General features: G+C 36.9%; 2 protein-coding genes and 1 pseudogene across 2 annotated transcripts; 1 reads left to right on the forward strand and 2 right to left on the reverse strand.

The window, feature by feature from the left end:
- Positions 1 to 256: 256 nt before the first annotated feature.
- LOC133711281 (U2 small nuclear ribonucleoprotein A'-like) lies at positions 257 to 3,980 on the forward strand (annotated as a pseudogene).
- A 2,165-nt stretch (positions 3,981 to 6,145) lies between these two features.
- LOC133712625 (phylloplanin-like) lies at positions 6,146 to 7,394 on the reverse strand. The gene is made up of 2 exons (XM_062138733.1): positions 7,111 to 7,394; positions 6,146 to 6,640 (listed from the first exon to the last, which is right to left on the reverse strand). Exons 1-2 carry the CDS (start codon positions 7,316 to 7,318, stop codon positions 6,339 to 6,341), a joined length of 510 nt encoding a protein of 169 aa, XP_061994717.1. The 5' UTR covers positions 7,319 to 7,394; the 3' UTR covers positions 6,146 to 6,338.
- Positions 7,395 to 8,607: 1,213 nt separating this feature from the next.
- LOC133710221 (eukaryotic translation initiation factor 2 subunit gamma-like) lies at positions 8,608 to 13,755 on the reverse strand. Its single transcript, XM_062136234.1, has 9 exons — positions 13,628 to 13,755; positions 12,966 to 13,128; positions 12,779 to 12,840; positions 11,674 to 11,786; positions 11,479 to 11,581; positions 10,775 to 11,002; positions 10,456 to 10,674; positions 9,830 to 10,090; positions 8,608 to 9,225 (listed from the first exon to the last, which is right to left on the reverse strand). Exons 2-9 carry the CDS (start codon positions 13,069 to 13,071, stop codon positions 8,923 to 8,925), a joined length of 1,395 nt encoding a protein of 464 aa, XP_061992218.1. The 5' UTR covers positions 13,072 to 13,128; positions 13,628 to 13,755; the 3' UTR covers positions 8,608 to 8,922.
- Positions 13,756 to 14,007: the final 252 nt, after the last annotated feature.

The raw sequence follows: 14,007 nt of genomic DNA on the forward strand, positions 1-14,007 counted from the left end.
AGAGATATGGCCTTTATTCATTACTAGCTTCTAGTACAATTAGAATTCCAATTACCACAGTTATACTTGGAAGGCAAATATGAAGAGTAATATCAGCTGGTTTCCATTATAGGTTACAAGTACGTAGTACGTATCCTTAACCGACCTAGGCGACCTTTATTCATATAACTAAGAAGTACGCAGAACTGGGCCGGGTCAGGCGGAGACCGACAACCCGGTTAATGTAACAACAGTGACAAGGAGGTTGCCGAAGGAGATGATTCCGGCTAATGTTAAGTTCGACTTGAGAGTTCCGGTTGAAGACAGAGTGGAGTCGCAGCTCGCAAGTGGTGCAGCAACCACAACACGACATCCGGATAATAGTCGAGCGAGTGTAAAGAAGAAACTGTACGTTCACCCTGATTCAAAACTGTCCCGAGGAGTCGGTAAATCTCACTCGTAGCCAAAATACCACTGCCTGTTGATCCGCAAGGTAGTTGGACCGTAGCATCTACTGATCATCTACATATGCATGTACTGATCATACCACTGCCTGATCATAGAAGAGATCGATCAATATAACTCGTTATTTTACTAGATAGGTTTTTAGCCTGATGACATGCATAAATAATCAACTGGTTTCGTTCACTCATCATGATCATCAGGCGAACAAATCAGTTGATTATTTATGTTGCACTAATTGGTAATTAATTATCTTACTTGCGAATGGTGGGCTAACAATGACGCCACCGGAACCAACAGTGGCATTGCCATTGGCAGTGCAAAAGACGGTGCCTTGGATGCGGATTAGAGTCATTTGACCAAGAAGATTGCCGAAGAGGCCTCCAAGACCAACAGTCCCTTGAGCTACTAGCACTACAAGAACTTACCCAATTAGTCACGAAAGTATTAGTGACAAATCAAAAATATGTCACCCATAAGGGGTTTGGTGACAAAGTTTCGAATTTGTCATCACTAAATTTTTCGCTCCATGGAGAAGCCACGCTGCATGTATTTTGGTGACGAACAATATAAAATTAGTGACGTATATTTTCGTCAGCGAAAGTGGAACAAATGCAAAACTGTGTCGTTTTGGTAAAGGAATTATCCACCAAGTCCAGCTCTCTCTAGTAATGTTTTCCCTTAATCTCTGTTTGATCTCTACTGCAACCCTCTTTCACTTTCTCTCAGTTCTCGATCTAACTCAACAAATTGAGCATCGCAGAACTTGGTGGCCACTGTGTTGATCTAGATCCAGTGCTTGTTCTTTTTGGGTATTTCAGTTTGGCTCTCTTCAGTCGTTTCTCTTCCTCTGTCGTTGAATCCGAATCCAACTCAGATGCTTCCAATTTAATGGCGGGGTCATTAGTGCGAGTTTCATTCTGTCCGAGCGGAATTCGTGAGGAATTTCGATTCAACTCGAATGCTTTCTCTACTCTGTTCTCGGAAAATTCGCGTCTTGGGTAAGTTCTCAACATCTTTTTGCATGGTTTATGTTTTGGGCTTCTTGTTTTTACTAGTAGATTCAATTTTATGTTGAGGTTTTCAGTTATGATCTACTAGAAATTTTCTGTGATTTAATTCATTATGGACTGAAAGCTTTAGTCATTGATGGAAAATTCTATAATACATACCCGTATCTCATACACACATTTATAAATGTGACAACAAATTTATTGTCAGAGTAGTAATATTGAGTCATATTTTGTGTAATCTTAGTTCTAATAATAGTAATTGCACCACCTACGACCTTGTTACAAGTTTTTGAACAAATTTGTTGTCAATGTTGTAATTTTTGTTTAATTATATGTAAATAGTGTAAATGAATATGGTAACTTTGTTCTTAATGTTGTAATTTTAATTCAAATAATTGTAATTTTTGTTCAAATAGATGTAAAATGAGTGTATGATAAATATCACAGTACCATAGTTTGTCTCGTCATTGCTTGTGTGAGATTTGCTTTCTTGCATTTTTCTGTTAATGCAAAGTGAATTTTGTTGGGTATTTCTTCTTTCGAATTCAGGATGCTTCAAGTGATATAAATTGGGTCTGTAATTTCATGATAGACTAAAAGACGCTTAATTCAGAGCTCCAACAATGTTACTTTTGTTACTCAGTACGTTGTTCTTTATTTTCAAGTTCCTTGTTATTCAATTATAAGGCTTTGTTCCATCATTGTGCTTTTTATTTATCTCTTGGGATGTTTAGTTTTATAGCCAACACATTTGATGCATGAGACACATATTACGTACGGCTTGCCTTTTTGTTTCTAAGAAGTCAAAATTGCTCTCAACCTATTGCTTATCTCTTAAGTGGGTACCCCTTTCCATTCTTTCTACTTTCTAGATCTAAAGAGCTGTTAGTTTTAAGTGATTATTTGTAATTACAATTTATACATAGGACTTGTGTGGTAGAGAATGTTTTTCCAAAATGTAAATGTATTTAGAAGGTAAAGTGAATTTCATTTTAGAATTGAGGGTTTTTTCCCTCTGAAACATTCAAAAGTTTAAAATTCTGATCCCACATTAGGGTTGGTGAATTTATCTATTTTCCCCTTTCTTTGTTCTCAGGTAATAAGATACCTGTAATCGAAAACTTGGGAGCTACAGAGGTATGTAATCTACTTTAAAAGAAGTATTATCCTGAGTGTGTTTAGTTATTGGGTTTTATGTTGATTGCTTGAAGTTACTGAGTGGGTTTTGCTTTTAATCTGAACAGGACCAATTTGACACCATTGATTTGTTTGACAATGAAATTGTTAAGCTGGAAAACTTGCCCTATCTTAATCGTTTGCGTACTTTGATTATTAATAACAATAGAATTACCCGTATCAATCCCAACATTGGAGGTAACTTCAATTATTTAACTTTGTATGTACGTACTGTTATATTTTGTACTCTGTATGCTTGTTGTGTGTTGCTTAATACCTAGTTTTTCATTGCAGAGTTCTTGCCGAAGTTACATATATACTTTAGTACTTACCAACAACAGGCTAGTCAACTTGGTAGAGATTAATCCTCTTGCATCCCTTTAGAAGTTGCAATGTCTTAGCTTGTTGGATAACATCACAAAGAAACCCAAATTATAGGCTGTACGTGATTCACAAAGTAAAGTCGCTTCGGATTCCGGATTTTAATTAAGTGAAAGATAAGGTGAGTCCTTTTTCAGGTGCCAAACTCATCGCTTTTGGCCTGGTTCTACTTTCTGAGCTGGTCTTAGATTGCGTAGTAATAACATATTCATTCAGTATATAGTCTGGGAACACCACAACTTTGTGCCTCAATGATGGTATAGTCGATTCTCACATGTAAGATTACACAGTTAGCTTTACAAAGCAATATGGTAAAAATGTTACAGTAGTTCCAACTGTCATTTTTCTGACACTGCCTTCAATTTATAAGTTATGTCCTATATGATTTCTTTTCCCTTAAAACATGTAGTGTATGTGTGCGAGCCTTTCAATGGGGGAGCCCTTGAGGAATCAATTATAGCCTTTGTTTGAGTCTTTGAGAGTAGGTCTCAGTTCTGCTGTTTTGTTGAATTCTTTGAGTTAGGCTTAGTTGTGTAAATTATGGTAATTAATTTTTGGTCTTCAATCTCAAGGCGGTATTGAAGATGGTGAAGAACCCAAATCAGCAGCTATTAGGGAACTGCAAGAAAGAGACTGGGGTAGTGTCTGCTGACAATTAATGGCATGTCGTTCTTATTAAGCTTGCAAAGATGAAAATGTTGGCTCAGTATGCAAAAGAGGAAGATGATGATCAAGTCTAGTAAGTTCATTCTTAGTTTGTTTGATGTATATTAGCTGTGTTTATATCATTTTTTTCTTTCTCATCCCCAAAACAATTATGCTTCTTGGCTTTGCATCAACTTCTTATAACAGTTGACAAACTCTTTGGGCTACAATGTATTGCTGCAAGGTCGAGACCCAAAGACTCCCCGTCGTGATGAGGATGGTAATATTGATGAAAATGAGCAAGGGAAGGATATAAATGATTAGAATGTATATTGGGAGTTTCACATTTCGGATGTAAATTAATGTCCGATACTTGAACATATTTGTGTTTATGTATGAATATTCTCAATTTGTACTTTGAAATGCAATCTATGATAGTTCAATTGAAATATGTGCCAGAACATGCAATAAGCTATAAAAATGATGAATATGAAATAAATTTTCAAATAATCAGTGAAATTAAAAAATAAAAAATAAAAAATAATAGAGACGGAATGAAGTTCGTCACCAATTGAGTGAGATTTGGCGGTTACCAAATAATTTGGCTCCAATTTCTGGAATCTGTCAAATTTTGAGAGAGAATTGGTGACGAAATATCAAGGATTGGGTGACAAATTTATTTCGTCACGTAAACATATTTTGGTGACGAAGTTATCATTTCGTCACCCAATGGAATATGTGACGACACTGGTGACGAACTTTTTTCGTCACCCCTACTTTTGGGTGATGAAATTTTTAGAATAGGTGACAAAAGTGGTTTGACACCAATTGGGTGAATTCTAGTAGTGTGGAACAACCAATGTCACTACAGCCATCAGTGGCGGAGCCACATAGGCCCACACTAGGTCCCGTGACCCATTAAACTTTTTACTTTATAAGCAGTTAGAGTTACCAAGTAATACGATCGGCTTGCATAGTGCAGTGCTCTGGTACCTTTTTCCTACATTGGAGGTCTAGGGTTCAATTCTTGCTAACTTAAGTATTTTTCTTTTCTTTTCTTCCAAGGTTTAATTAGAGCTTGCATTTTCTTCCTAGGTTTAATCGGAGCTTGCAAAACTATTATTATTAGTATTACTATTTTTTAAAGTTGCTTGCTATTATAAACTTGACATAATTTTAATAATATTCTTATCTTAAAATTAATCTTATTTCTAGATATAATATTTCTATCAAATTTTTTTATCGGATTTCATTAAAATTTTGATATATAACTTGAGTAGTCCTCACCTAGGATGAAGTTCTAGCTCCATCACTCATTATTACTTTTTGGTGATTTGGAAAACTCTTTGAAATAGAAAAGCATAGTTGCAACATGTATTGACTCTCAACTCAATCAACATTTTCCAAGATTTTTTGTGTTATGATATTATTATTTTATTTTTGTGCCCTAGTAACCCTAAGTTTCTGACTCCGCCACTGACAGCCATCAACAGGCACACAAACAACATTGTTTTCTGGGAGGGCGCCATTGATCGAAAATGCAAGTACGAACTAATTATGTTGAAATATGATTCTTGCTAGATTAGATTACAATTGAATTGATGACTTGATAATTTGCTGTGTGCGAAGTGACCAATTTATAGGGAAGCCTGGCCTGCAAGCTCCAAGAGTACAAGTACGTTGCTGCAAATTTTGTGATTAACATTGACAGAAACCTAAAATGGACTAGTCCACGTTGCTCTTAGAATTTTTTTGTTTTTTTTTTTTCAAGAGGATCAAAGGATTTAGATTATGGATAGTGGGCGCTCTAACCACTGTGCTAACACAATTTCCTGCTCCGCAACGTAGTAGGACGTTGCTCTTAGAATTCAGTACCACTAGTTTTGGATACTCTACTTACATTAGCTACATTGTGCCTTACCTAGATATGTAGCTATAAATGGAAAGTTTGATATTTAAAGTGAAAATTCCCAAAAAATTTTATCATTAATTCATTCATTGAGCTTGTTCCAAAATTTCAAAATAGGTCCATATAAGAATTAACTTTAAACTATAAGCGCATGTATGAATATGAAATCATCGAGGCTTTAAAAAAAAAAAAAAAAAAAAAAACCTTAACCCACTCCACCCTTACTATATGTCAATAAAAATCGAATCCATGACTTTTACAATGTTGAAATTTTAACTTACCAACAGGTCATCGAGGCTTCAAAGAATGGAGGCTATATCTATATATTGAATAAAGTTGAATTGGGAGATTAACTATTGCGATTTTTTTGTTCTTTGATTTGAGTCATAACTTGATGCAACTAATTACTAGACCAAAGTTGGGGCAAGAAATGCCTCCAGTAAAACCTTTCTTATCCAAACTCACAAGAGGAAGGGAAAATAGTGCTTAACCTCGTTAGCCAGACTCTCAATTACACCATCCATATATTAAAGAGTTTGGATGAAACAACATTTCACTATGATTATTCACTGCAAAGAAAAATAGTTAAGGAGAAAGGCAACGTGGCCTTTATTAATTACTTGTTGTAAAATCTGCATTCCAAATATACTTGGAAGACAAATAGTTCAAAGAAATTATACACATCCCAATTCCCAAGAATGTAGTGTATAACCTTAATTGATTATTCCCATAAAAGTAATACGTAGATAGGCCATATCATTAACTGATTAGCCTTAATTAATTGTTATATTGGTTGAATTGAACATCCCGGATATACCGATAATGAAGATGGGCAAGGGGCCAACAGTGGTGTTTCCGAGTGAAGTCAAGGTGAATGTGAGAGTTCCGGCTGAAGCGAGGGTGGCGTTGCAACTGACAAGTGGTGTTGTAACCACAGCACGGCATCCGGACAATATTTGAGCTGGTATAAAGTAGGAACCGTCTAACAAGATTGAAAACATTCCGTTGGAGTTGGTTTGCGCAGATCCAAACACAGTACCATTTCCTGCTCCGCAACGTAGTTGGACGGTGGCATCTATTTGCATACGATTTTTAGAACAAATTAAGCATGCAAAAAAAAAAAAAAATTAAATTGAACAACATATTAATAATAAAATTGAATCTCAACATGATTTTTTCCCTTTGGTTTGATTTCTTTTGTTCCTAATTTACTCCTTCTTTTTCCCATTGGTTTATTCCAAATTTTTATGACATGATGAAAGTTAACCAAGATTTCCTCTAATTATCATGAGGATTCGAACTTGTTGATTGAAAATTTAAAAATTCAAAAATTCAAAACCCCGGGGAATTCTATAACTGCACGCCTTTACCAACTCCTTTGTTCTTTCCTTCATTCGAACATAACTAAGCAACAATAGGAACCCTAATAAAATTGTCCCACAACTAATAAAATCTACGCTTGGTCTTGATACGTTCTCTCATCATAATTATCAGGCTAGCTAATCAATTGATTAATAATCAATACTGGTCTATTAATCAACTTACTTGCAAATGCTGGGGTAAGAATGGTGCCGTTGGTACCAACAGTGGCACTGCCATTGACACTGCAAAAGACTGTGCCTTGGATGCGGATGACACCACGAAGAGGCCCGACGGGGCCTCCAGTGGTCTGCCCTTGAGCTATCGGAACAACTACTGCCACTGCAGCAACCAAGAGGCACACAAACAACATTGTCCTTTTGGAGGGAGCCATTGATGGAGAATGCAAGTATCTAAAATATTACTCTGGCTAGCTAGACTTATTAGACTGCAAGTTAACTGATGACTTGATGATGAGTATTGCAGTGTGCAAGTAACCAATTTATAGGGCTCCAAGAGGACAAGTTGCTGCTTATTCATTTAAATTACAGATCAAAGCTAAACTAGACAAGTTGAGCAATCGCGCATGGTCCTTGTGGCCAAATTGGCTCACATAGATATAGGGAGATAATAACATATATCGATGGAAATTTGGTATTTCACTTTAATTTTGCCAATGTGCATAGTTGATAAATCATTCATATAAAAATGTTTAAATAGGTCCACGTAAATATTGATTTTAAATCTATGGCCTAGTGTGGAACAGGGAAAGGACCGGACAACGGCTAATGGGAATGAAGGATGGGACAACGGCTAATTACTTGGGAATGGAGGTTGAAACCTAGTGTACCGAACTACCGATCGCTAGCATGCCTCGCACATTATTTCTCCTTTCGTTCGAGATTAGTGTTAAGTTTTTGTTAGGTCGACCTTGAAAAATAATAGGTGTCAACTTCTAAAAATTAGCAGTCAGCTGAACTATAGCCTGCCAACCAATTTAGTAGGGTGAGACAGCTTGAAGATTCTGTGGCAAAGAGTGAGAGAGAGAGAGAGAGAGAGAGTGGAATTGCTAGGATCCTGTGGTGGCACATCCACTAAGATCAAAATGGAGATCGTCAATGCCCTACCCTCTGCGCGCATCCATTAACGAACTTGTAGTAACTGGATCATAACGTTTACATCCAGGGAGAACGTAGCCTCTGGATATTTGAAGAACTTTGTAATCGAACTGAACTCCTAGTAGTGTACATATACAGTATATGCTGCACCAGGGCACCTGAAGTAGTGCTATACGTAGCAATGGGAAGTGTGATAGTCTAATAGACTCTCCGGCCGAGTTCTGAGATTAGAAGAAGGGATTAGTTTATTTGGGAAGAGAGAATGTTAGAAATTATCACGTCTCTTGCGACAGCTGTATAATTTATCACGTCTCTTGCGGCAGTGACTGATTTATCTCTGGAAATAAGAGTTGCAATGTTGTAGGTTGAATGCGGGGCGGAGATGTAAAAGGTTGAGATTGTAAAAAGTTAAACCTACATAAGGTCGAACAGGCAATCGGGTGCAGATCCTAAAATCAAGACCAGAACAGAACAAGGCAAAACACACCACCTTGTTATAATCAGTCTCGTGCCTGTGCTGGATATAGATCCTGAAAATAACAAGGGGATTTCAATATGCATGAGATGGCTAGCCAATAATCATCCTTGAAATGCTGGAACCCGATACATTCGAGGAGTACAAGTTTAACATAACACTGTAGCAGATCCACATATTGGAATGACTAAGGTTCAAAGCTCGGACATTAAATAAGAACGTAGCAGAAAGTATTAACATATCAAACACAAAAGAAGCACCACAAAAATAATAGTGATTGAAACAATGTTTTCTCCTCCATCTGACAAAAATGGTTCCCAAAAATTGTCTGCCTTCCCACATCTTAACTTTTCAGCTGTCTTTAAATTTTCTTGCTTTCAGTCTTACAAGTTTTGTGGTGTCAACTCAAATAGGGCAGGGTGGGACTTCAAGTGTGGTTCCAGCTTGGATCTGGCCCCAACCGATCAGACGCCAGTGCTTCTCAACTCGTCTACTGAGCGCAATTTTCTCTCCTTTGCTTGTGCACACAGGAGAAGTCAACTGAAGCTTCGCTAAATCATTTCTCACGGCTATTACCCTAGCACCAGTCGACATAGAACCAATATTTAACATGAGTATCTCAGCCTTGGCAAGCTTGGAGACCTTCCCCTGCTTTTCAGAACCCTTTGTCCGGACCCCCAGAAGCCTTCTCAACAGGAAAAAGTTTACCTGGAAAATTATAGATGTCAGACTTTTCAGAACTAAAGTTTTCTGCACAACATGAACTGAAAAGCATTCCAAAGCTGTATTCACGGGCATTTCTGACAATATCTGTCTATTTCAGGAGAAAACAACAGAATTACTTGAACATTCAAAGTACAGATTTCTTACTAAACCCATAAAGCAAAAAAGAAAAGAATTATAGATGTCAGACTTTTCAGAACTAAAGTTTTCTGCACAACATGAACTGAAAAGCATTCCAAAGCTGTATTCACGGGCATTTCTGATTAACAATATCTGTCTATTTCAGGAGAAAGCAACAGAATTACTTGAACATTCAAAGTACAGATTTCTTACTAAACCCATAAAGCAAAAAAGAAAAGAATATATTATGACAAAGAACAGCATTACCACATCCTTGAAAGTCAAGGAATAATCACTTCAGGAATATAGATGCAGAGAAACACCAAAGTCAATCTCTCTCTTTTTTTTTTTTGTTCTTTTTTTTTTTCAAAGAATCACAGACCTATTAACCAGTTACTTGACAAATAGCATCTCAACAAGTTTCAGTTCAAAAAAGCCACATAAAGAGTTTTGCACCTACTGCCCTTACCTCAAGCTCAACAAATACTTCAGGAAGTGAGCCTACTTCACCAAGAACTTGCCCCACTAATCTATCTGCACGTGTCAAGGTGGGATCCATAGTTGTTCCGACCCCTATGAGACCACCTGGAACTGCGAATTGCAACTCGTTCTGCTCAGCATACAGCGAGACTATTCTCGAATATATAGGTGTACACTTGATGTTTCCACTCTCATCTTTCACAACAATACCAGGACGAACCTCAATAAACTGATTCACTTTCAAAACACCCTGCCGTGATCAAATTGTCAATATATGCATGGAACTAACAAACTGTGATGTCAAAATCAAGAATGTAGACGAGCATATAACACTCACGCACATTCCCACTACCCATAACTCCACCAACAAAGTAGACAAGCATATCAAGCAAGAACAGTGCTCTCTATATTCTAACAAACTGTTAGTGTCAAAATTAAGAACATAGCACTCATACACTTCCCCACCACCCATAACTCCACCAAAATTAACTAGCAAAAACACAGTTTTAAAACTGAAAAACACGCTCACAAACACCAAGCGCCAAACAAGGAATGAAAATATTTAAACATTGTCTGCACTCTATAATTTTCAGTAAATTTAAACAGAAAGCGTACCCTGAGAATACTTCCACCAGCTACACCGCCTCGTATCTCATCAACCTCAAATCCAGGTTTGTTAACATCGAAAGAACGAATAACAATCATATTTGGAGGAGAGATAAAGTTTCTTTCTGGAATTGGGATCTTCTTCACGATGTACTCACACACCACATCAATATTATATTTCAACTGAGCAGAAATTGGCACAACTGGTGCACCATCAGCTACAGTACCCTGAGAAAAAAATGTTTGATGTTATAACTCAGCACGCTGAAACCATAAACCAGAAATATTTTAAAAATAAAAAAGAAAATGGTGCTTTGGAGGAGCTTACCTCAATAAACTTCCGGATTGCTTCATGTTGGTTGATGGCCACATTCTCCTGAATAAGATCAACCTTATTTTGAAGGATAATGATATGCTGAAGACGCATAATTTCCACAGCAGCAAGATGCTCAGACGTTTGTGGCTGGGGACAGCTTTCATTTGCAGCAATCAGAAGCAATGCCCCGTCCATAATTGCAGCCCCATTCAGCATAGTAGCCATGAGAATATCGTGGCCCTATCAAAAAATAAAGTATAAAAAACTACAGTTAAAACAAGATACAAAACCAATGAAAAACAAATAGATCTGTTGTATGCAGCAACCACACAAAATTTTGATGGTTACCCAAACCAAATTCTTCTAAACAAACCAAACAACAAACATGACATTACCACCTAATAAGTTTTGTCACTTTGTCAAGCGTATAAACTGGACACAACCTAGAATCAGAAACATTAAGATGCTGACATACAACAATAAAAACCTATCTGCAAACACCCATGAGAAAAAGCTAATTTTACTGCACTTGGATTCACTATGATCTATAATATCTTTCAAGGAGATAATAAATGAAAACAAGATCCGCTGTGAGTGATAAATTACAAATGTTCTTAAATAAAGTCCAAAGTTCCAGCACTTCTTATGCCACTAGGATGACCAGGAATAAACTACATTCCAGTGCAGTAAATATAACATGCATATAAAAACCTTACCGGGCAATCTACAAATGATACATGTCGCAACAACTTCATCCTGCAATTCTCAAACCCAGCAACATCACATAGGGGAGCATCTTCTTTTCCACTTCCATATGCCCTGAATTAAAAAAAAAAAAAAAAGAAAAAAAAAAAGAGTATTAATAAAAGGAGAGTTGGAATCAAAGATAATTACCTAAAATGCACCCCTACTTGTAGCATGATGGTCGTGGGCACTTCTCATCTTCACATTTGTAGATTTTTGCATTTGCGTATCCGAGCTTGATAGTAATGTTACGCTCAAGCTCATTTTTAAAACGTACAGTCTGCAGATCATTAACAGATGCTGTTTAATTAAACCAAAAAATATTGTATATCCAGGAGAAAATCATGGCATAAGTCAACCCCCCAATCAATGCCTACAAGCTTCAGTAAATAAAGCTCAAGCAACATACAATATACTACTGTATCATGTTGGATTCCCTATAGTATAAAGTTACTTTGACAAGTGAAATGAACGATATTGAAACAATAAAGGCCAGTGAAATAGAATCAGTGCATAACACCTGAAGCTTAATGAATGAACTTCAGCTAAACCCAAACACAGCCAATTAAACCATGCACTTTACTTCGATAGCAAAACTCTCAAAACTATATGAAAAAGATTAAATTACCCCTATTTTCTTATAACTTCAAAATAATTATTCTCACATGACGGGTTCCATTGTACAAGATAATATTGAATATTTTGCTGGATTCACTTTGATATAAAGTTACTATGAGGACCATAGTCCAAACAGCAAGTAGATTATAATCCGCCCAAAACAACCAACAGTTATTATAAGCAAATCCAGTTAAAGCTGCATAATATCTCCAGAATTTCGAAAACCGAAGACACTATGCAGTTGGCGTGATAACAACCAAGACTCTCAGAAGTATACAGACAAGATCACAAGTATCCCTACTTTCCTAGAATTTAGAAATCACCAATACTGGCGAACACGGTCCACGGTACAAGAAAGATAGTGGTTATCAGCTCAAAAGTGAAATGATATAAAATTTGTAGCCATCTGTGTATCAGTATGAGATTGCCTAATTTTCTTAATCTACAATTATAATACACCGGTATCCAATAATAAATGTCCTGACACATTCTTCTATGGCTGTGAGTGTGTGCATTGATAACTTCAAAAAGAACAATCAAAATCTGTCGCAACCAAATGTAGCAACTCATGAGTCCTGTCCTACATACAATTCCCATGCTGAAAGAAGAAGAAAGAGAAAGGCAGAATCAAATACACGAGGTCTAAAATTTTACCTGAACGCCAGAAATTGCTTTTACGACTGTTGACTTCCCATGAGCCACATGACCGATAGTGCCTGAAAGGTACTCAGCAAAATCCACAACAGTTTGGAGAATTAGCACATGTATAGACTAAACGATAGAAGAACAGTATGGTACAAATACACTTAAAAGCACATAGGAGCATTGAAACTGAGATTACCAATATTAATAGTCGCCTGACGCGATATCACTTCAGGTGAGAGTGGATGTAAAGTCGTTACATCCAGCTTACTGAGATCCTGTTCCATTAATCCCTTCCTCGACATCGTGACAGTTACAATTGGATCCTCTCTGTTCAAGAATTAATCAACTAGCAGCTCGGACTGCATCAAGTAATTGCCACATTGTTAGTTTACACAGGGCTCCTTTAGCTGAAAGCACAAATAATACTCCGAAACAGTGTTTGGATGCAGAAACCTAAACGAGTTCATCTCAAAACCACAGCAAAATTACCATGAACAAAAACAAGAACACTAAATTACTGATGTTATTATCACTATCTAACGCCACTATAATTTCGGCAAGATCTAGAAAGGCAGATGAGAGTCAAAACCACAGTACGGAGCAGAGATGCCAAAACCCTAAAAGCTATAAAAGCAAATTTGGTGAAAGCGCTTCCGTTTCAAACCAAATGAAAGAAACAAATTGAGGCAAGACTATCGGAAATGTCCACTACAACAAAATTTGAACAGGAAAGAAATCGAATCAAACAAGCTGAAAATCCTAAAAAAAAAATACATAAAAAAATTTAAAAAAAAAATCAGAAAAACATATCGCGAAAAGTAGAGAGAGAGAGAGAGAGATGAAGCAAGAGATATGGACCTGACTGACTAGGGCAAGACGATGGAGGCGAGCGAGGTTTGTGAAGAGTTGGAGAAGAAGAAGCACTGTCTGCACAGGTTTAAGAGAATTGGGTGCGCTAGGGATATAATAGTGCTTTGATCTTTATGTTTGCTATATGAAATCCAAGTCACGGGTACTTACCTGGGCCGGGAGTTGGGCTAGTCTTACGCACAATGCTCAGGCCCAATATTTCTTTTGGGTCTCGAGACCCAAGATGGTTTTCTCTTATTCTATGCCAAGTATTGATTGTAGAATCATGACTAGAATCAATAAATCTTTGACTGGGAGAAGAAACAGAGAAGAGGGTCTAAAAAGAAGTTCAAGATAAGCAACACGAACAAGATCTTGAAGAAGTAGAT

This window comes from Rosa rugosa, chromosome 5, assembly GCF_958449725.1.
Source record: "Rosa rugosa chromosome 5, drRosRugo1.1, whole genome shotgun sequence".
Lineage (NCBI taxonomy): Eukaryota > Viridiplantae > Streptophyta > Magnoliopsida > Rosales > Rosaceae > Rosa > Rosa rugosa.